The following is a 23,275-nucleotide window of genomic DNA, read 5'->3' on the forward strand; positions in this document are numbered from 1 at the left end:
CGGATCGCATGTGAACCGTTCATCTCTTCCTCTTGTTATAGCACAAAATATACAAGAATGAACTTCAGAAGGTATGTTGAAGAAAAATCAGTAGAGTACAAACTTATTGAAATATATTATGTGCCATGTAATCACTCAATCAGTATCTCAACTGTGGAAAGACGTAAAGAAAACAGCTTGTGAACAATATGTCATGTAACATTATTACATTTACCTCAGTAAAGCCATTCAATCTAGTTAGTAAAGTAGAAAAAACTCCACAGAGCAGATTTTTTCTAACGAATTGGAGTATAAAATAAGAAACATAATTATATCTTTAAAAAGATTATATAGTTTATATAGCCTAAAAACTGCTTTACTGTATGTGCAATATAAAATTTTATTTGAGCAATGATGACGCCTATTATATATAGGCCTATATTTAACCTTTATAGTAATGTACCAACATGGTTCCCTGAATACTTTACAGCATTAGTTGAGAGATTGTTTTTCTTAAGAAAAATTGACTGACATACTGTATGTCCAAATTAATCAAGAGCTTGTGAATCGGAATCAAATGGATTTGCGAAATCTGTGTTAATACCCAGATCTATTGCAGAGGTCCTGCCCTTTTTACTGTATGCTTTGTTGTTGATTTTTTTTTCTATACACTCCACTTTTCTATACACGGGTTGGGGGGGTTGGGGGGGGGGGGTAATAGAGATTAATAAATGCCTATGCTATGGTGCAATAGGTGACTTAATGTATTGTCTCATGTTCAAGGGTCCATAAGGTCTCTGATCATTTCAGTCTAATCCTCAGAATGTTTTATCGGTCTGTCACAATTTAAGACAAGCTTTGCAATGATTATTAAAGGATGGGGGCAGGACTGTTTATGAAAATTCACAAAATAAAATGTTCATGGTCATCTTTAATACTATGCACAGTGCATTGGCCTAAACTATAACCCTAAAGATTTAAAAGTTCTTTAATACCGCAATTTTACTATTATTTACTGCTCTCTTTGCACTCTTTAAGGTTCCTTCTCTTATGATGAACACACAGTTTTCGGAGTTTACACCCGATATCACACCAATCATGTTGGCTGCCCACACTAACAACTACGAGATAATCAAGCTCCTAGTTCAACGAAAAGTCACCATACCGCGGCCACACCAGATCCGCTGTGATTGCGTGGAATGTGTATCCAGCTCCGAAGTGGACAGCCTGCGGCACTCCCGTTCACGTCTGAACATTTACAAAACTCTTGCTAGCCCCTCTCTCATCGCCCTTTCCAGCGAGGATCCCATCCTCACGGCGTTCAGGCTGGGCTGGGAGCTAAAGGAGCTCAGTAAGGTGGAGAATGAGTTCCGGCAGGAGTACGAGGAGCTATCGCAGCAGTGCAAACTTTTCGCCAAAGACCTGCTGGATCAGGCCCGTAGCTCCCGTGAGCTGGAGACCATCCTCAATCATCGGGATGACCACAGCGAGGAGCTGGACCCCCTTGAATGCAGAGACCTGGCCAAGCTCAAGCTAGCCATCAAGTACCACCAAAAAGAGGTGAGCATTCAAGACTGAGAGATTTTAACACATAAGCGCATGAATGTTTCACCAATCATTAATACATATTTGGGTCTTTGGATCCATATCCACAGATGGCTCTAACTGCTGCAATAGTATAACACTCTAGAATAAAAGAATAGATTGAAGTATATTTTGTTACCTTTTAGAACTTGTTCAATTTGAGCAGATGCTTTTTACCATAATCTCTGTCATTGACAGAGCTCACATCCACAGTACATTCAGCATCTCGCTCATATATCAATCTTTTGATCGCTGACAGCTTCTTCGGCAGATCCACCATCAAGTGATAGTGACAATAATATTTGATTGCATTCAGTAAATTGATGAGCCATTTCAAGTTTTGCTGATGATATTTGTTTATTCTTTTGTTTTATACCTGCTGTAATTGAGTGAAACATCACATCATCATTGTGTATAAGACATTGCCACCTTGAGGAATACATGTGCACTTATTTCACTTATTGAGCATCAGAGATTAAAGTATTGTTCCACAGAAAAAAAATACTTACATTATTACATACCTCGGGTCCCTAGCCACCCTATACACATTTTAATCAGCTGTTCAAAGGTTTGCTATAGTTGCAACGGAGAGGCATCTGTGATAAGGAGAAAGAAAACCTTTCTCCTTTATGCTCGATTCTCACTCTCTGGCCTTCTTCAAGCTGCTGGTAAGGTGACCGTAGAGAAGTCTACAGAGGTGAGGTCTCAATCAGCAGCTTCCAGGAGATATATCCCTCTTTGGGGGTCCGTGAGGGCTGAATGAGTAATTTTAGCAGAGATAGAAGAAACGTATATCTCTTCTCGCTCTAGGCTCCCCCCTCCAGCTTACGTTGAGGTTGGGTCTGGCAAGAGGCAGACAGAGTGAAATTTTATACTGCTATGTTGCCTTCTCCAGATTTGAGATTAAAGCAAACTAGTGAGTCTGCTTGCTTCTCAAATAGAACCCTTCTTATTGCTTACACCCTACATATGAGGGACCCCTTCACTTTTAGTCTGCACTTCCCCTAGATCTGCTGGTGAAACTGTTGAGAGATATCTTAGAAGGGCTGATCTTGGTGGGATGATGCAAGCCCCTCACTTTCGGTTGCTCTCCCTTCATATTCTGGAGATGTTGGTAGAAATCTGTTGAGGCAGCAGTTTATTGAAGCAGTGGCCATGGTGAGATGACCCCTTCACTGTTTAGCTGCTCTGCCATGGTACAACCACTTTTCAGAACTAGGTGAGAAGTAGAAGAGTGGCGACACTGCAGGTTGTAGCCTGAAATGCCGAAGTTAGAAAGTTAGCATTTTGCACGCTCCCTTTGGAAAGCTGCTCAAGTACCCCCTAGAGCAGTGGTTTTCAATCCTGGTCCTGGGGACCCACAGCTCTGCACATTTTATTTGTCTCCTTTATCTGACACACCCAGTTCAGTTCATAGAACTCTTTCCTAACGAGCTAATGATCTGAATCAGGTGTGTTAAAAGAGGGAGACATACAAACTGTGCAGAGCTGTGGGTCCCCAGGACCAGGATTGAAAACCACTGCCCTAGAGTAGAGCAAGGTGGAAGGAATTATGATGGGTACTTAATACAATACTCCCTCTGCTTCGTTTACCTCCCTCCCCAACTATTGTTGAGTCGTGAAGTAGGGGTATTGCTCTCCTTTGGATGGGAGCTCTAATAAAGATGAATCACTAGCTATAGTGGGTTTTGAGTAGAGTACCTTTACTCTAGACAGAGTATGAGCTGCTCTCCCCAAATGACATTGGGGTATTTAAGTAGGGCCTGAGCTCCCCTGCAGCTCCCTTGGGGTTAGAGCCTGGGTGATGAGAGTTACTGGGCACACTGCGTTATGCCCTGTCTTCATTTTCATCCATTTTATGGGCAATCCAGTGCATTGGACTGAACTGTATGCCTAAAGATTGACAACTTCCTTAATAGCGCAATTTAATTATTATTTATAAGTAGGGATGTAAGCTTCCCCTTGCAGGAGCAGCAACATCGAATAAGTCTTAAGGGCTAATTACTGTGGGTTTTAGCACCTTGCTTGCTTCCTGTTTTAGGCTGCTCAAGTACCCCTTAGGTTAAAGGAGGGTGAATGGATGCTGGGCAACTCATGAACTTCATATGTTTCGTTTACCTCTCTCCCCAACTATTGTTGAATCTTGAAGCAGGGATATCACTCCCCTTTAGATGGGTGCACTAGCTTTAACAGGTTTTTGGTGGAGTGCCTTATTTCAAGGCAGGGTTTAGCTGTTCTCTCCCAGTTATATTGGAGTCTTGAAGTAGTACCTAAGCTCCCTGCGGTTCCCTGGGGGTTTAGAGTCTGGGTGATAAGAGTGGTGGGCACACTGCATTATGTCCTGCTCTTATTCTCCCTCCTTTCCTGAGTAGGAGTAAGGATTAGGCTCCCTCTTAGAGGGGCAGCAATAGTGAAGGTTGTAGCCTGAAGTTTTTAGTACTTTGCATGCTCTCTTTCTTAAGATGATCTTAAGATACCCATTAGAGTAGAGCAGGGTGAACAGAATTGTGTTCGGTATTTATACATTTCCTTACTTTCGTTTGTCCTCTCCCCAGCTATGGTTGGGTCTTGAAGTAGGACCGTATGCTCCCCTATGACTAGGTATCCTGCATTCTCTAGTTGATCCATGCTTGGAGAACCTGCCAAGTATAGAGGCAGTTTGCCTGGTGGCCTCCCTTCTTGTTATGGTAGCACTATAATCAGATGAGTGCATGAAGTCTCCTAGTGGTTCCGGTAGAAGAACTTTTCTCAAGTAAGGAGACCCTAGAGTAATTAAGCATAGCTTAAGCTCCCCTGTGATTTCCCTAGGGGTTAAGTTGCAATAGCAAGATTTTTTTTGCTTTCCCTTCTGATGAAGTTAAGGTTATATTCTTCCCATTGGAAGTAATGGTAGATCAAATGTCATAGTTTAATTACTCCCTTTAATAAGCTACTCCCTAAAAGGCTTGTCAAAGTTTTGACATAGCTTGTACTTTATAAGAGCCTTTGCTCTTGGGGCCTTTAAGGCTTGTTGCCTGCCCTGTATGGGAGGAAGAAAGATTGTAAAGGCCTGGACTTCCCTTGCAATAGAGCTTAGAAGCTTGTATACATTCTCTTACTATTAGAGAAAAAAAATTGGGCTTAGGGAGTGGCTCCACTAAGCAGTTTATGAGTCACAATTTGCACCCTGGGGGTTGATGACACTCTGACTCTAGCTATCTGTAGAGTCAATCAATGATATGGCCAATATGTTTGTTCTTATCCACAGCTTAGTAAGGCAGGCATTCCCTCAGCATGACATAGTGGGTACTGGTTCCCCATTACGTCATTATCAGACTCAGCGTTGAAGTTCCACTTTGAAGGGGAAGGTTAGGCAACGTCTTAGATAATGCAACCCGGTTCCATGCATCAGCTTTGCCTGCATATCTTCTTCAGACAAAAGAGTTCATGACGTGTCTAGCAGGCACTCTCTTATACTCATTGGCGCTCTTCTTGTGACATCATGGTCTGCCGTCAATGTGTTACTATTGGATCACTCCATAGTGTCATTATCAGATGCAGTGTCTCTGCATACGTAACCTAAGACAGTATTGGTTTAGATTATTTTGACTCTGCATCAAATGCAGTGGTGAAGTACTCCTCCTGAAACATTTTGATTTTGAGGAAATTCTAGTTTTTGTTTTGTTTTTTTATTAATCAACAATACACCTCTTGCCAAAGAATGCATGAAAAGAATGCATACATTTGAACAATTAAAACAATAAAGCAAAAAAAAATATTAATAAATAAAACAAACCACTGAACCAGGACAGTCAAAAGAATCAGAACCTAAATCAGAACTTTTGTATTTCCCTAGAAATGTTATATCGAGATGAATGGCTTTCAAAAGAACAGTTGTTTTCTAATGCTGATGGTATCATTGCAAAATTCTTTCATGAGAGGTGACAGTTCAAGGTGCTGTTGCATTTTGAATCATTTGTCTGTTTAATAGGACCCCACAGCAGAATGGACTTCTTTCATAAAACTTAATAACATTTCAGAGAAATGTAGGCCAGGCAGCAAGAGAAAATGTGATTTGAGAAACATTATTTATACAATTATTATGGACAGGCACATCATTTTACTCCTGCATTGTGTGAAAGGGAGCCATTTTTGGAGCATTTGTGATTGTTTTTTTTTGTTTTTGTTTTTTACAATGCTCAAATATAAACCTTCGATTAACTGTAAAATTGTGTGCAGTCATGGAAAGTTGGGGTGGTGTGGCAAAGTGGAGTGTAGATGAAAGGTTTTAGGTTTAAAGCTCTCACAAGGGTTATTTTGTTCATCATCAACATTGGGATCTTGAGCAAGTTGTACCAGGTAACTCCAGGGGAATAGACTTTGTAATAAGCATAATGTACATTTTACTAAAGACTAAATTAATACTTATTCAAAGTCTGACAGGTTGATTTAATAACTGATTTCCCCTCAAATGCCTGTGGAAAAAGGTATTACGTAATGATGTGAATGCCAAACCTCACTGATGTTTACCAGCTTTAAAACCTCTTCAAAATTGATGCTGTTGTGTAATGTTTGTTATCAATTTACATTTATGCATTTAGCAGATGCTTTTATCCTTAACGACATGAGCACTTTGTCACAGATGCAACAATATTCAAAACAATACCAAACTTTGTAGCAAATTACAATAGAGCAACATAAACATTTCATCGCAGAGCCAACGATATAGAAAACAAAACAATAATGATATAGAACTACTATAGGGGGTAATTTTTTACTGAGTAATATTAATTAACTACTTGTACTTACTATAGGGGTAGGGTAGTATTAGGGTTTGGTTGAAGGTTAGTTGCATGTAACTATGCCTAATTTATAGTTATTATAGTAAATACATGTAACAAGGACACATTAAAATAAAGTGTTACCAATAATATCTAAGACATTTTTTATATTTTAGTTGGAAATGTGCTTAATTTTCATTAAATTAATATCACAATAGATATAATTGTAACTTTCTTTTTTCCCAAAAATAACTTTCTTTTTGCAAGACATATGACCGTTTTCACAAGATTACTCTTTTACAAATTATTCGTTTTTCATAATACTTTCATAGTATTATATACCAAGTAGTCAAGAATGTGTACAAAACATCTGTAAGAATTTAACATCTATTTGATCTTTTCAACAATTTGTATGCTTTAATTCCAAGCGATCAAAAATATTATGCCAGGTCATGAATTGCATCTTTATCTGTATTTGTCATGAATTTTCACAGGCTTATTAGATCATTCACCCATTATTATATTCTGACAGTTTGTAGCTCAACCCAACTGCCAGCAGCTCCTGGCAACACTTTGGTACGATGGTTTCCCGGGTTGGAGACGTCGTCACTGGGCAGTGAAGCTCGTCACTTGCTTCATCATTGGCCTGCTCTTCCCTATCTTCTCCCTCATATACCTTCTGGCTCCAAAGAGCACTCTGGGAACCTTCATCAAGAAACCTTTCATCAAGTTCATCTGCCACACTGCCTCCTACTTGACCTTCCTCTTGCTCCTCCTCCTCGCCTCACAGCATATTGTGCAAACGGACCTGCATGTACAGGGACCTCCACCCACCATTGTGGAGTGGTTGATCTTACCCTGGGTTCTAGGTAAGATTCCCTGGGTACATTTGAGCACAACAGTGGGATGGATGGATGGATGGATGGGTAGGTTGGTGTACTTCAAATCTTAAAAGTATATTTTAAAAAACTGTACTTATTGTACAGTATTGTACCCTTACTGTACAGTTATTCCATATTAACTAAATAAAATGCCACAGTGTACATAAAGAGATTACACTTATTACAAACTTAAGTACTCTTTTAAATAGTGCACTTTGCAATAATGTCAAATTAAACATTTTGAATCATTATTTTTCTTAAAAAAAGTTGTGCTTTATAGAAATACACTTATTTCAATGTCTTGACTAACATACTAAAGCACATGTAAAGTACCTGATTATAATTTTAACTGTGTTATTCAGTATTACATTTCAAATGTATATATTGCAACTTCACCTTTACAGATGTGCAATTACAAATATATTTGAATACATGATATACAAGTTTCAATAGTGTATTTTAATTTACCATAAATGCTTGTGAGCACATTCATCAATTTTTCAAAAAGATGTCCTACATGTAAATAACATGCAAGTAAATATCTAAAAACATTATTCAGTTTGCACTTAGGTAGGCCTATATTCTTTTAAAGTAGCCTATTTAGATGTAACTTAACTTCCATAATAAGTACTCTTTATATATATATATATATATATATATACACTCACCGGCCACTTTATTAGGTACCCCATGCTAGTAACGGGTTGGACCCCCTTTTGCCTTCAGAACTGCCTCAATTCTTCGTGGCATAGATTCAACAAGGTGCTGGAAGCATTCCTCAGGGAGTTTGGTCCATATTGACATGATGGCATCACACAGTTGCCGCAGATTTGTCGGCTGCACATCCATGATGCGAATCTCCCGTTCCACCACATCCCAAAGATGTTCTATTGGGTTGAGATCTGGTGACTGTGGAGGCCATTTTAGTACAGTGAACTCATTGTCATGTTCAAGAAACCAATTTGAAATGATTAGAGCTTTGTGACATGGTGGAAGTAGCCATCAGAGGATGGGTACATGGTGGCCATAAAGGGATGGACATGGTCAGAAACAATGCTCAGGTAGGCCGTGGCATTTAAACGATGCCCAATTGGCACTAAGGGGCCTAAAGTGTGCCAGGAAAACATCCCCCACACCATTACACCACCACCACCAGCCTGCACAGTGGTAACAAGGCATGATGGTTCCATGTTCTCATTCTGTTTACGCCAAATTCTGACTCTAACATCTGAATGTCTCAACAGAAATCGAGACTCATCAGACCAGGCAACATTTTTCCAGTCTTCAACTGTTCAATTTTGGTGAGCTCTTGCAAATTGTAGCCTCTTTTTCCTATTTGTAGTGGAGATGAGTGGTACCCGGTGGAGTCTTCTGCTGTTGTAGCCCATCCGCCTCAAGGTTGTGCGTGTTGTGGCTTCACAAATGCTTTGCTGCATACCTCGGTTGTAACGAGTGGTTATTTCAGTCACTGTTGCCCTTCTATCAGCTCGAACCAGTCTGGCCATTCTCCTCTGACCTCTGGCATCAACAAGGCATTTCCGCCCACAGAACTGCCGCTCACTGGATGTTTTTTCTTTTTCGGACCATTCTCTGTAAACCCTAGAGATGGTTGTGCGTGAAAATCCCAGTAGATTAGCAGTTTCTGAAATACTCAGACCAGCCCTTCTGGCACCAACAATCATGCCACGTTCAAAGTCACTCAAATCAACTTTCTTCCCCATACTGATGCTCGGTTTGAACTGCAGGAGATTGTCTTGACCATGTCTACATGCCTAAATGCACTGAGTTGCCGCCATGTGATTGGCTGCTTAGAAATTAAGTGTTAACGAGCAGTTGGACAGGTGTACCTAATAAAGTGGCCGGTGAGTGTATATATAGTAAAGTGTACTTCTTTACTTATGTACCTTTTTCAAACTTCATTTCAAAGTCTTTTTATGGCTTAGAACTTTTTTTTAAATCCCTATGCATAAAATGAATAAGAAAAATAAAGTGGGCGGACACTGTAATGCTGGGATCCAAAGTGTCAAATTGTAGCCTCAAATATCCATTTAGCTCAAATAATGACGAAACGATGATCTGTAACATTCATTTAGCTGGCTCATTCCTCAAGCAGTAAAACTGGTCGACTGCACAGGAAATAGACACGGCTATGGTTTTATCCCTCTGATGAAGTAAATGAATACTCATGAATTATTGATATAACAATTTATTGACCTCAAGACATAAGCAGACGAAATCATATCTGAAGCCCCAGTTCAGAACTGATTACAGTAGGGCTCAATCATAATGGCTTGAGGTTTTCTTTCAAAGTACACACAAGCCCAGAAGTAGACACAAGTGGAGGCTTGAAACTAATTATCCATAGTCTGGAGGGCAGGTGAAATCTTCTAGAAAGGAGTTTCCTTTATTTCTGTGAATAAGAACCCAAGCACTAGGCAGTGGAACATTGAAAAATATATATTTGTGTAACATACATAACATAAGTGTACTGTATGTTCTGTGTTCCACCCTTCAGTGTTTTTGGTTCTGTCCTGTGACCTAGTTTTTGTCAATCTGTTTAATTGTTCATTTTTTTTCACCTGTGTCTTGTTTATCAACTTATTAGCTTCCTTTGTTTGTTCATGCTTATAAGCTTTCAGTTCTCCCTTAGGGTACGTTAACATGTCAACGATATGCTTAAAACTGAGAAGTTTTTGAGTTTTCCCGCGAACAGACTTGACAAAACGATCCCCATTCACACGGATCCGTGAAAACGACTAAAAACGCTGTATTCTGCTGCCAGGCCAATATGACGATGAAACGCCATAGACTGAACACGTAATACGCATGTGCATGACATCATCGTCTTCAGAGATTTGTGTTTTGAAACCCGTTGTCAAAAAGTTTCAGGCACCCAAAATGCCATTGTCGTGTAAATGAACGGCCAAAACACATAAAAAGTGTTACGTTTTTACGTACGTACGTAAACAGCCCCTTAGTGTTTGTCAGCTCTCGTTAATGATAGCATCTTGTATTTCTCATGAGTTAAACCTGTTTCCTGAGTATTTGTTATTAAAGCCTGTCTCTTTGAAGTATTCCTCGTCGTCCGATTTTATATACATCACGTTACATGATGACCAATTCGTCCGAATTTGACGAGTGATTAAAAGATGGCTAATTCGTAACAATTCGTACGACCTCACTTGTACGAATTAGTACGATTTTTGCTAAAACGTACATATTTGACGAGTTGCCCAATTCGTATGAATTCGTACGAATGACCTACCCCTGACCCCGCCCCTAAACCTACCCATCACGTGGGTTTAGACAAATCGTACAAATTCATACGAATGAGGTCGTACGAATTGTTACGAATTAGCCATCTTTTAATCACTCGTCAAATTCGGACGAATTGGTCGTGAGATAGCGTGACAAGCAGTATTTGTTTGTTCTTTAGTAAAAAAATAATAATAATAAAAAATTAAAATTAATTCGAGGGGCAAGAAATGTTGCAGAATCTGGGGAAGGGTGGAGAATTTCGTTTTAAGGTTTCTCAATGTAATTTATTTGTTTCATTTGTGTGTGGCTGTGGACACCACAAACATCAAATATAAAAAGAAAATCAATCAATCAATCTAAAGGGCATTTTTCTGCATACTTTGCACTTGATTTATTTTCTTGTACGCAAACTGCAACTTTTTTTTACTGTACTTTTTTCATACTGATTTGAAGTTGTTGTAATTTTTTTATCCTTGAAACAGGCTTCATCTGGGCAGAGATTAAAGAGATGTGGGATGGAGGTTTCACAGAGTACATCCATGACTGGTGGAACCTGATGGATTTTGCGATGAACTCCCTCTACCTGGCCACCATATCTCTTAAAATGGTGGCCTACTTTAAGGTTGATACCATCCTTTTTATGCAAGCTACAGTCCTGGAGTAGATACCTTTACAGAAGACCACTTGTAAATAGTTTGTTTCAGGTTGTACAGAGTTTGAGCAGGACTTAAAATGAAATGATTGTAGAAGAAGGAATATGGTTTTCACCACAGTGTCTTTATTTATCTCACATACAGTATGTTCTCTCTCCATCAGTACAATAGCTCTCGTCCTCGTGTGGAGTGGGAGATGTGGCACCCTACGCTCATTGCCGAGGCTCTCTTCGCCATCGCCAACATCTTCAGCTCGCTGCGTCTCATCTCTCTGTTCACCGCCAACTCTCACTTGGGCCCACTGCAGATTTCTCTTGGGCGCATGCTGCTGGACATCCTCAAGTTCCTTTTCATCTACTGTCTGGTGCTGCTGGCGTTCGCCAACGGCCTCAACCAGCTCTATTTCTACTACGAGACGAAGGCGTCCGAAGAGCCCAACCACTGCAAAGGGATCCGTTGTGAGAAGCAGAACAATGCCTTCTCCACGTGAGTGAAACGCACTGTGCAGTTGTTAAGTAGAATATCCAGGTTACCCCTTGAGAAATTGAAGTACATTTTAGCCAACTTTTAGAAAAAGTTGAACTGATGTATTGTTTTCGGACACCATAATGACCATAATGGGGGGGATGGGAGGATGGGGGTAACCTTAGTAAATCACCTATGTAAATCACCTTAGTAAATCACCTTGCATGATTCATTTCAATTCTCTTATAGGGAAACTCCTACAAAATGCATATGCAATAAGGTCAGCCGCAATAAAAAAAACTGGTTACAACTTTTTGACTATTTTTCAAATAAAAGATTTCCTGTCTCATAAATTTAACTTTTAATTTAACGATTAACTTTTGCTTAAAAAGAGTGAAAAACGCCATAATTCCTCTAAGTTAAAAAAAGGAACTTAACCATGTAACAAACATTACTGCTTATAAAAAACTAGCACTTCCTAAAACTTGAACTGTTAAGAACTTTCTGGAACTTTCTAGGATTGTTGGGAACTTTGTGGAATTTTCTAGAACTGTTTTTCTAGAACAATTCAAATCTTGGTATCTATATAGTATCTATCTATCTATATGGTATCTATCTATCTATCTATCTATCTATCTATCTATCTATCTATCTATCTATCTATCTATCTATCTATCTATCTATCTAGAGAGAGAGAGAGAGAGAGAGAGAGAGAGAGAGAGAGAGAGAGAGAGAGAGAGAGAGAGAGAGAGAGAGAGAGAGAGAGAGAGAGGATTAAACAACGTTTATTAAGTTATCATTTATAACTCATACAGATTCACCATAATAATAAAAATAAATAAATAATAGATAAAAACCCATAAAACATTAAATATTCAAAACCAACTGACCCTCAAAAACAACACATAAGATATCTTTAAAACACCAAATATCACAAAAAACCATTTCATTTTTCACCAGTTTGTAGTACGCAAATTCAATTTTGATTCTTCCACCCACTAGGTTTCTAAACATCATTTCCACCTCAGTAGTCCCAAGTTGAGTTCCTTTATTTTTCCTTGTTTTCCAGATTGCTAATTTTGCTGTTCCCAACAAATAATTTAATAAACATGTCATCCTTCTCATAGAATACCTATACTTAACACCTCCAATAAATATTTGATCTGAAAAGTCTTCCTCAAAATCTTTAAACAAATCTTTAAGAAAATTAAAAAGATCTTGTAATCTTCCACATTTTAAAAATAAATGCTCAAAGTCTTCTTGATTTCCACAAAATCTACATTCCCCACCCACTGCTGGATTCAAGTGTGCCACATATCTGTCAGTAGCTATCGCCCCGTGAATAAGCCTCCACTGTAGATCCGCAGTACGCTTCTCTATAGGAGGCTTATACAGGGCTCTCCACCTGTCCCTCGCGAGGAAGTCTGGTCCTAACAAACCTGGCCACTTTGAAGCTTTTATTCTCTTGAGAAAAACTTGATGTGTGACTTTTACTGAAGAATAGTAAATCGCTTTCTTTGACGTAGATTTAAAACAGTCCAGCTGCGGTGTATCAAAAGACAAAATTGAGTCTATATTTACATCCACTGTTTCCTCAAGTATGGCTGGAGACACTCTGATGTTTGGAAATTCCTCTTCTATATCTCTTAAGTCCAGTGACCGACCTCTTTCAATGTACTCTCTGTGCCCGCTTGGCAATACATTCCAGATCTCCTCAGTCAGTTTTGAGACAAGACGTTCAGATTTCAATCCTGTCACTTCTTTAAGATTCCCAACCGGCTTCCACCCATCATCGTCCAAGAGGTGTCTGATCTTTACAACCCCATTACGCTTCAAAACTGTAGATACGCTTACTGAAGACAACAGCCTTGTTCGGATCATTGGGTTGAAAAATAATGGTTCTTCCAGAATCCAATGCCCTGTGTCATCACTACTCCGATCCACTTTAAAAACGGTTCTCCAGGAATGAAGCATTGACTTATAGAAGGGAGTAATCTCTGACAGACTCACCTTCCCCAAGTCCATTATAAACAAATGTTTATCCAACCCGAGCCCACCTGCGTTCTTCAAAATTAATCTTGCAGTATGGGCCCAAGTCAAGTCTTTGTGATATAAAAGTCTTTGTGCTGCTTGTATCCTGTAAGAAATCAACCGACTTCTCACATCCACGAGCCCTTGCCCTCCTTCATGGACAGGTAAGTAAAGTGCTGAAGCATGGATCCAGTGTGCCCCACTCCAAAAAAAGTTCACAATTATCCTTTGTATTTTACTGACCAACTCCACTGGAGGCTCCATAACAGTCATTTTATGCCACAATGTCGAGGCCGCCAAGTTGTTAATGACCAAGACTCGACCTCTGTACGACAACTGTGGTAATAGCCAGGTCCATTTAGATAATCGGGCTATCACTTTCTCCAGCAAACCCTCCCAGTTTCTCATCTGAAAATTTTCCTTTCCTAAAAATACACCTAATGTTTTTATCCCCTCTCTACCCCAAATTAAACCACATGGTAGTTTTGGAGGTCCTACTTCTTCCCACTTACCAATAATAAAACCTTCACTTTTCCCCCAATTCACTTTGGCTGAGGATGCTTTTTCATATTTACCAATAATTCCCGTTAAAACCTTCACATCATTTTGACTTTTTATAAACACTGTAACATCATCAGCATACGCTGACAGGGATACTTTAAAGGTACTCTTTAAATCTGGAAATGAAATACCATTTAATTCTTTCCTTAATCTGCACAAAAGTGGCTCGATTACTAGACTATATAACTGTCCAGAAAGTGGACAGCCTTGTCTGATACCCCTGGACATCATGATAGGTGCACTCAATCCACCTCCAGCTTTAACCATAACAAATGCATTATGATACAACAATCTTATATAAGATATAAAATTATCACCAAACCCGAATTCCTTTAATACATTAAAAAGATAGTTATGATCAACTTGGTCAAAAGCTTGTTCTTGGTTAAGCGAAAGAATCCCCAAATTAAGACTATTACTTTGACTAAAATCAATCACATCACGCAAAAAAAATAAATTATCCATAATTGATCTATCTGGTATACAATAAGACTGGTCTCTATGAACTAATACATATAAATATTTTTTAAGTCTATTTGCTAATACCTTTGAGAATATTTTATAATCTAAACACAGCAACGACACTGGCCTCCAGTTTTTTAATAGTCCCAAATCTCCTTTTTTAGGAATTAAGGATAGAACTGCTCTACAACAACTTGTGGGTAATGTCTTTCTTTCGATGCAATCTATCAGCAGTTCATTTAAATCTTGTCCAAGTAATTCCCAGAAAGCCTGATAGAACTCCACAGGTATACCGTCCACTCCTGGAGATCTTCCAGGAGATAATTGTCTCATTGCATCAGTGAGCTCTTGCAAAGTTATTGGTTCATCCAGCGATTGTCTTTGTTCATCTCTCAACTGGGGCAGATCACCAAGCAAATCATCCATACATCCAGAGTCACAACTCTGAGCATCATATAATTTAGAATAAAAGTCTATTGTCAGTTTCCTCATTTCCAGAGGGTCAGAAGTTGTAGTTCCATTCGGACGTCTTAAATGACACAACTGTTTTTGTAAAAAACTTTTCTTTTCCAAATTAAAAAAAATATGCACTAGGAGCATCCATATCTTTGATGGAGCAAATTCTTGATCTTATGAGTGCTCCTTTTACCTTTTCTTGTAAAAAAGACCCAAGTTCTTCTTTTTTCTTATTTAACCTTTCATTATTTACAGTTCCCATATTATTTAACATGTCTTTTTCCAGAGATGCAATGTCTCTTTGTAAACTTTCCACTGTTGTTTTCATCATTGCAGTAGTATGTGAAGTATAGTTTTGGCAAAAAAGTCTGATGTTAGCTTTACCTACATCCCACCATTGACCAAGATTTTCAAAACCGTCTTTCTTAAGTTTCCACTTATCCCAGAAAAACTTAAACTTTTCACAGAAACTGATATCCTGAAATAATTTGACATTAAAATGCCAAAAATAACAAGGTTTAACCACTTTCTTTAAATTAAAATCAAAAGTAATCATATGGTGATCTGAAAAACCATTAGGCAATATGGATACATTCATTACCTTATTATTCCAAATCTTCCCCAAATAAAATCTATCTAACCGAGCACCACTAACTTGATTATTCGATGCCTTTAACCATGTATATTGTCTAACTCCTATTCCTACTTCTCCACAAATCTATTAAATCAAACTCATTTATAATTTTTAACAATTGAATGCTTGACTGATTGTGTGGCTCCTCTCCATTCCTATCAATTATGAAATGTGTAGTGCAATTCCAATCACCCCCAATTATCATGCACACAGTATCATCAATTTTCTGAATAGCTGTTTTCAATTCCATAAAAAAACCCACACGCTCATGTCCATTATTAGGAGCATATACATTAATTAAAACAAATATAGTTCCTTCAGACTCTACTTTAGTTAAAAGTGCTCTTCCTTTTACAATTTCCTCTGTTGATAGAATATTTACATTTAGATGTTTGGAAAAAAGAATAGCTACCCCAGCACTTGTGTTTGTTCCATGGCTAAGAGCATACTTCCCTTCCCACCACATACCCCACTGAGTCTCATTATCATTACTTGTATGTGTTTCCTGCAAAAAGACTATATCGAATTTTTGAACAAACTCTGAAATCATGGCTAATTTACTCCGATCTCTACCCCCATTTATATTTAAGGAACTGATTTTTAGAAGTTCCATAGAAAAATGAAAATAGAGAAAACCAAACGTGAATAGATACAAGAAATAAAGTATGAAATTCACCCTGTGCATTTGAGCATTCTATTTTTGCAAAGCTCTTTTTTCTTTCCGTAATTTAGCCAGAATCTTCTTCAGCCTAAACCTCTTCTTCTTGCATAGAGCTTCATAACTGACAACTTTCAGCATTGACACTACTGACCATATGAATTTGTCTATATCCGGGAAAAAATCCTTCACCTCAACAGTTTTTCCAAACGTCGAGTCCAAAAAATCATTAATCTCCTGCACCGAATATGTTTCATCTGTCTGCACCCCAAACTCAGAAACATCCGACACCTCAGACAATGTATCATCCTCCCTCATTTCATAATCATCACCTTTTTCAACATTATTTAAGCTTTCAGTATTTTCAAAACTAATCACCTCGCAAGCAGCACTTTCACTTACTTTCTCTAGCACCGTGTCTGTACTGTGTTCCAAGACCTCACGCTCTTGTGTCACCACATTCTCCACTTTTTCCCCTTCATTCTGATTTTTTTCCACACTTACGTGTGATTCATCATTCTGAGCGATAACATTACTCTCCTTATTAGGCTGAGGCTGCGTTGTATTGTTTACATTAGCGGCCGTTACGCCACTCGGCCCAGCGGCCTCATTAGCCTGCGCTCTGTGTGGGCATGTCAACTTTTTGTGCCCAAGTTCACCACACTCAAAACACTTCAAGCTACCGGTATTAACATAGAGCATATACGATTTTCCTTCATGCACAACCCTGAAAGACACGTCTAACTCCGGCACATTCAGAAACATAAACACTTGTCTCCTAAAAGACATCACATGTTTTAGCGCTTCACTCTTACATCCTAATGGGATCGTTTTAATCGCACTAGCACATTTACCATACTGAACTAATGCACGCTCAATATCCTCATTTCCAATGAATGGGGGAAGATTCGAGATATAAACTTTTGTCGTTGGTGTAACAAGCGGTGAAACAATAACAAAATCGCCACCTACCACAATCCCGTTGGCTATCAGGCGGTTCACTAGCTTCTCCTCTTTAACAAAAACCACCACCGCTTTATTCATCCTGGAGGCCGAAGAAATGTTGTCATATCCAACCTCCTCTCCGACCGCCAGCAACACATCCTCCACCGACACACCCAGCGCAGGTACACATCTGACTCCGTGACGCCGCGAGACAGGTGCTTCTCCACCCGCCGGAATCGACGCCATGCCGGCGCCTTGACGAACACCACCAATACGTGGTTTTAATTCCAAATTCAGGCTCTACAAAAATATTATGTCTCAATTCCCCTTTTAAGATCCAAATTAAAGAGAAAAGAAAAATAAAACTTTCAAACACCTCTCCGTAAAACCCCTCACCACCACCCCAAACGCTCCCAGCGTGCACCGGAAGTGTGTGTGAGAGAGAGAGAGAGAGAGAGAGAGAGAGAGAGAGAGAGAGAGAGAGAGAGAGAGAGAGGCTTAACAATATCTTTATTAGACCATTTGTCCTTTTACCTCAATACAATTATCTTACAAAAATGTCATTTCATAAATTAAATACCTATTTCTACACATTTAAAAACAACATTTCATTTTCTCCAACTTGACAAAGTACTCCCCCCACTGACCAAATTTCAGAAAACATTACAATGTCACTAACCAATTTATAATATGTATACTCTATCTTGATTCTTGCTGTTATCATCCCTTTTAGTACCATTTCAGCATTGATTGGACCTGTACCTAACCTTTTATTTTTTCTGGTTTTCCATATGGACAACTTAGCTGATCCCAACAAAAAATTCAGTAAACACTTTTTCCTCCTTTCTTGAAAATTATAAATTGGACCACTTATAAAATTCTGATAAGAAAAATTCTCCCCAAACTTTATAAAAATTTGTGTTAAAAAATTAAACATTCCCTCCAATCTAAAACACTCAATAAATAAATGATTAACCGTTTCTTCTAAGCCACAAAATAAACACTCTGTCCCCACTGCCGGATTCAGGTGTGCCACGTGTCTGTTTGTAGCTATAGCCCCGAACATCAATCTCCACTGCAAATCAGCAGTACGCTTTTCAACAGGAGACTTATATAGAGACCTCCAACCTGCCTTAAAGTTTGTCCCAAACACTTCTGACCACCTCCAAGTCTTCACTCCTCTTAGCACAGTCTGATGAGTAACCTTTACACACGTTACATAGAGTTCTTTCTTCTTAATATCTTGAAAACTCCCCAACTTGGGGTACTCAAATGTTAAAATCGAATGTCCAGTTTCCTCCATCTCCTCTTGGACCGCAGCAGATACTTTAATGGGTGGAAATGTGTAGTGCCCATTCCATTCCTGTGACAGTGCCTCTCTGCAAGCTCCAGGTAGAGCTGCCCACACCTCCTCCATTATTCGTCTCAGAAGTCGAAGAGATCTCAACCCCGTAACACTCTGCAAAGACTCCGCTGTTTTCCAGTCATCACCGCTTCTCAGATCCCCCAACTTGACATACCCAGCCTTCACAAAACAGCTTTCCACAGATTTAGAGGACAAAATCCTTGTTCTTATTAATGGATTATGGAACAGTGGTTCCCCCATTATCCAGTCCTCAGGTTGTAAAATATCTCTGTGTACAATAAATGTCTTTTTCCAAGCTGTTATCATTGACTTATAAAAAGGTGTCAACTCTTTCAAATCCACTTCATCACTTTGCAATAAAAAAAGCTGCTTATCATACAATAATCCAGCTGTTTTCCGCAGAAGAGCACAAGCAACATTAATCCACCCAACGTTCTCCTCGTACAACAGTCTCTGGGCTGCTTGCAATCGAAAAGCATTTATGCGGCTTCGTACATCTATTAGGCTTTGCCCTCCTTCAATCACTGGTAGATAAAGTGCAGGCCGAGGAATCCATTTTTGACCAGACCAGAAAAAATCCACCAACTTCCTCTGAATCTCCTTAATGATGTCATCTGGTGGCTCCAGCACAGTCAGTTTGTGCCATAACATAGAGGCAGTCAAGTTATTTATGATTAGGACTCTACCTCTATATGATAGTTCGGGCAATAGCCAGTTCCACTTAGACAACTTAGCGACAACCTTTCCAAGCAGACCCTCCCAGTTCTTTTCTTTTTACTTTTCAGTACCCAAATACACCCCCAAAACTTTAAAACCTTCCTTTCCCCATTTCAGTCTTTCGGGAAGTTGAGGTGGCCCCTTATCAACCCAAGACCCCACAGCAAACCCTTCACACTTCGCCCAGTTCACCTTGGCTGAAGAAGACTTTTCATAAAGGTTTAAATTTTTACAAAGTGTCCGAATATCATTTTGACCAGAAATAAAAATATTTACATCATCTGCATAAGCAGACACAAAATACCTTAGCCCCGAATTATCTCCTGGTATCATTATACCTTGTAACTCATTTCTTAGCTTACACAGTAGGGGTTCTATGGCTAAACTATAAAGTTGTCCTGATAGAGGACATCCCTGCCTAATTCCTCTTTTAACAGGGATTGGACAACTCAGACCTCCTCCTATCTTGAGCATAACTGAAGCATCTTCATAAAGCATTTTTATCCAAGAAATAATATTTCTTGGATAAAATATTATTTTTTTGGAGGGAGGGAGAAAAAAGACAGAGAAAAAAGAAGAAATAGAAACACCTTTAGTGAATTATACATCATTTAAATTTCCTTCTTTTCTGGGTTTTCCCCTCTCTTATTTTCGTGACAAACTTTTTCAAACGAAACCTCTTCCTCCTACTTAATCTATCCACTCCAACTTTTTTCATCCAGTATAATACAGATCTTTCAAATTTCTTGGTATCAGTAAAGTAATCCTTCACTTCCGCCACTTTCCCGAAAGTCTCATCCAGAAAAGCATCTATTTCCTCCAAAGCGTATAACTGGTCACCTCCCATCTGAGATAGATTTGACACATCTGATCCATCTGACAAATCATCATCACTTTCTTCATTCTCAACCATCTCTCCTGAATTCTTACCCTCTGAACTCACTCTCCTTTGATCACTATCAACCAACATCACTTCCTCAACACCTTCCACCCTCTCCACTTGCTCTGTCCTCTTCTCAGTTTCCGTCCTCACCATCTCCTCAACCACCTGTCTCTCACCATTAACAATATCTACTACTCTTGACACTTCAATAGTATTAGTCTCCCCCTCAGCCACAACACTGCCTAAATCCTTGTTATTATGTACATTTTGACCCTCATTTTCCACTCTTTCTTCCACAATTTTCTCCACACTACCATTCATATCATTACCTCGACCTGTCTCATTTATCACTTCTTCTCTTTGCGGGCATGCCAATCTTACATGTCCTACAGCACCACATTCAAAGCAGCGCATTTCCCCAGTGTTCGCATACAACATGTACGATTTTCCTTCATAAACACAACGAAAAGACACGTTTAAAGTCGGGGCATTCAAAAACATAAACACCTGCCGCCTAAACGACAACACATGCTTCAAAGACTCATGTTTACATCCAAGCGGTACCATCTTGATTCCACTCGCAAATTTTCCATACCTCAAAAGCTCACGCTGTATATCGTCATCCGGAATGAATGGCGGCACATTCGAAATTACTACCTTTACAGTTGGAGATATTAAAGGTTGAACAATCACAAAAGCTCCACTTACCACTATGCCGCTCTCTACCAACCGATTAACCAGTAGTTCCTCTTTCAAAAAAACCACCACGGCCTTATTCATCCGAGACGCGGAAATTATGTTTTCATATCCCACTCGCTCAGCTACATCCAGCAACACATCCTCAACGGTTATACCCACTTGAGTGATGCATCTTATTCCGTGACGAAGCGACAGCGACGGAGCTCGCACATCCTGGTGCGATGCCATCCCTGTACTCGCCACGCGAATACTAAACCCACAACGCGTCAACTAACCTCAAACTAAAAACTGTACTACTAGATTTAATGTAAGATTAATATCAAATTTACTCAATTTTGAAGTTAGAAGAACAAATCCAAAGGTCTTCAACACATTAAAAAGGTATTCATGACCTACCCGGTCAAAAGCTTTCTCTTGGTCAATAGATAAAAAACCCACATCAAGATTATTTCTAATAGATAAATCAATCACATCTCTCATAAGAAACAAATTATCCATGATTGTCCGCCCAGGAATACAATAAGTTTGTTCACTCTCCACCACAACATGCAAAACATTTTTTAGTCTGTTAGCTAGACATTTAGACAAAATTTTATAATCTAGACACATTAAAGACACTGGTCGCCAATTTTTCAACAAGCCCAGATCTCCATTTTTTGGCAAGAGTGATAGCACAGCTCTTTGACAGCTATTTGGTAGACGACCTCTTTTAAAGCATTCACAAAATACATTATACAAATCTTCTCCTAAGACACCCCAAAAGGCTTTGTAAAACTCCGCTGTTAACCCATCAATTCCTGGTGACTATCCTGTAGAGAGCTGTTTGACCGCCTTTGAAAGTTCATCAAAAGAAATCATTACGTCCAATGAATCTTTATCCTCAGGTCTTAATTTAGGAAGATCTCTTAAGAATTGATCCATAGATCCAACATCAAAGTCAATGCCCATTGTTCTCATTTCCATTGGATCCAAAGTGATAGTTCCATTTTTCCTTTTAAGATGAAGCATACATTTCTTTTGTGCTTCCTTCCTTTCAAGTCCAAAAAAATAAGCCGTTGGAGCATCCATTTCTTTAATTGATGAAATTCTAGCTCGGACAAGTGCACCTTTAACTCTTTGTTCCAACAATGACTTCAACTCCATTTTTTTCTTTTTTAAAACTTTCACTGAACCATCACCATCTTCATCATTCACATCAATCATTTTTTTTCTATTTCATTAATCTCAATCTCCAAAATTCTCACGTTTTTCTTTATTATAGCAGTAGCATTATAAGAAAATTGTTGACAAAATACTTTAATCTGTGCTTTTCCCACCTGCCACCATTGAGTCAGATTTTCAAAATTACTTTTCCTCTGTTTCCAAATTTCCCAAAAACTACAAAATTTCTCAAAAAAATCTGTATCCTGTAATAATTTTTCATTAAAATGCCAATAAAATTTAGGTCTTGAAATTTTTGCAACATTATAATCTAAAGTAACCATATGATGGTCCGAAAATCCATTCGGTAATATATTAGTGTTAGCTACTCTATTTATTTCTGATTTACTTATGTATAACCTATCCAATCTCGCTCCTGTCACAACAGAATCTAATATCCTTATCCATGTATATTGCTTCACCAGACTGTTCCTACTTCTCCACACATCTATCAACTTTAAATTATTTATGATATCAAGTAGTAAGTTACTAGATTTCGGGTGAGGCTCATCCCCATTCCTATCTAATACGAAATGTGTTGTACAATTCCAATCACCTCCTATTACAACACATGTGTTGCCATCATCATGCTGTTTTATTGCATCATTTAACTTTTGGTATGTTATTTCACGCTGCCATCCTATATTCGGAGCATACACACTAACAAAAAGAAATTTAACACTTTTAATTTCAGCTATAACTAATAACACTCTTCCTTTTTCTACCTCTATTGTTGATACAATTTTTAAATCCAACTGTTTTGAGAAGAGAATTGCAACACCCATACTAGCACTTGTTCCATGACTTAATTTACACTCTCCTTCCCACCATCTATACCACTCCAATTCATTATTACTATCAGAGTGTGTTTCTTGTAAAAAAGTTACTTTAACATCATTTAATTTAATAAATTCAGAAACCATTGCTCTTCTGACCCTATCTCTTCCCCCATTGATGTTTAAGGATCCTATTCTTACAAACTCCATAATAATGTTCCAATGGAGGGAGAAAAAAGACAGAGAAAAAAGAAGAAATAGAAACACCTTTAGTGAATTATACATCATTTAAATTTCCTTCTTTTCT

General features: G+C 38.7%; 1 protein-coding gene across 1 annotated transcript in view; it reads left to right on the top strand.

The window, feature by feature from the left end:
• Positions 1-23,275, top strand: part of LOC130095573 (short transient receptor potential channel 5-like) — a 37,710-nt gene that overhangs the window by 890 nt on the left and 13,545 nt on the right. Inside the window, exons 2-5 of the mRNA XM_056262330.1 lie at positions 1,018-1,539; positions 6,856-7,192; positions 10,945-11,084; positions 11,279-11,601. Of these exons, the coding sequence (XP_056118305.1) occupies positions 1,018-1,539; positions 6,856-7,192; positions 10,945-11,084; positions 11,279-11,601 (1,322 nt within the window). The remainder of the gene's footprint in view (positions 1-1,017; positions 1,540-6,855; positions 7,193-10,944; positions 11,085-11,278; positions 11,602-23,275) is intronic.

The sequence above is a fragment of the Rhinichthys klamathensis genome, unplaced genomic scaffold (assembly GCF_029890125.1).
Source record: "Rhinichthys klamathensis goyatoka isolate OS25496 unplaced genomic scaffold, OSU_Roscu_1.1 h1tg000191l_1, whole genome shotgun sequence".
Lineage (NCBI taxonomy): Eukaryota > Metazoa > Chordata > Actinopteri > Cypriniformes > Leuciscidae > Rhinichthys > Rhinichthys klamathensis.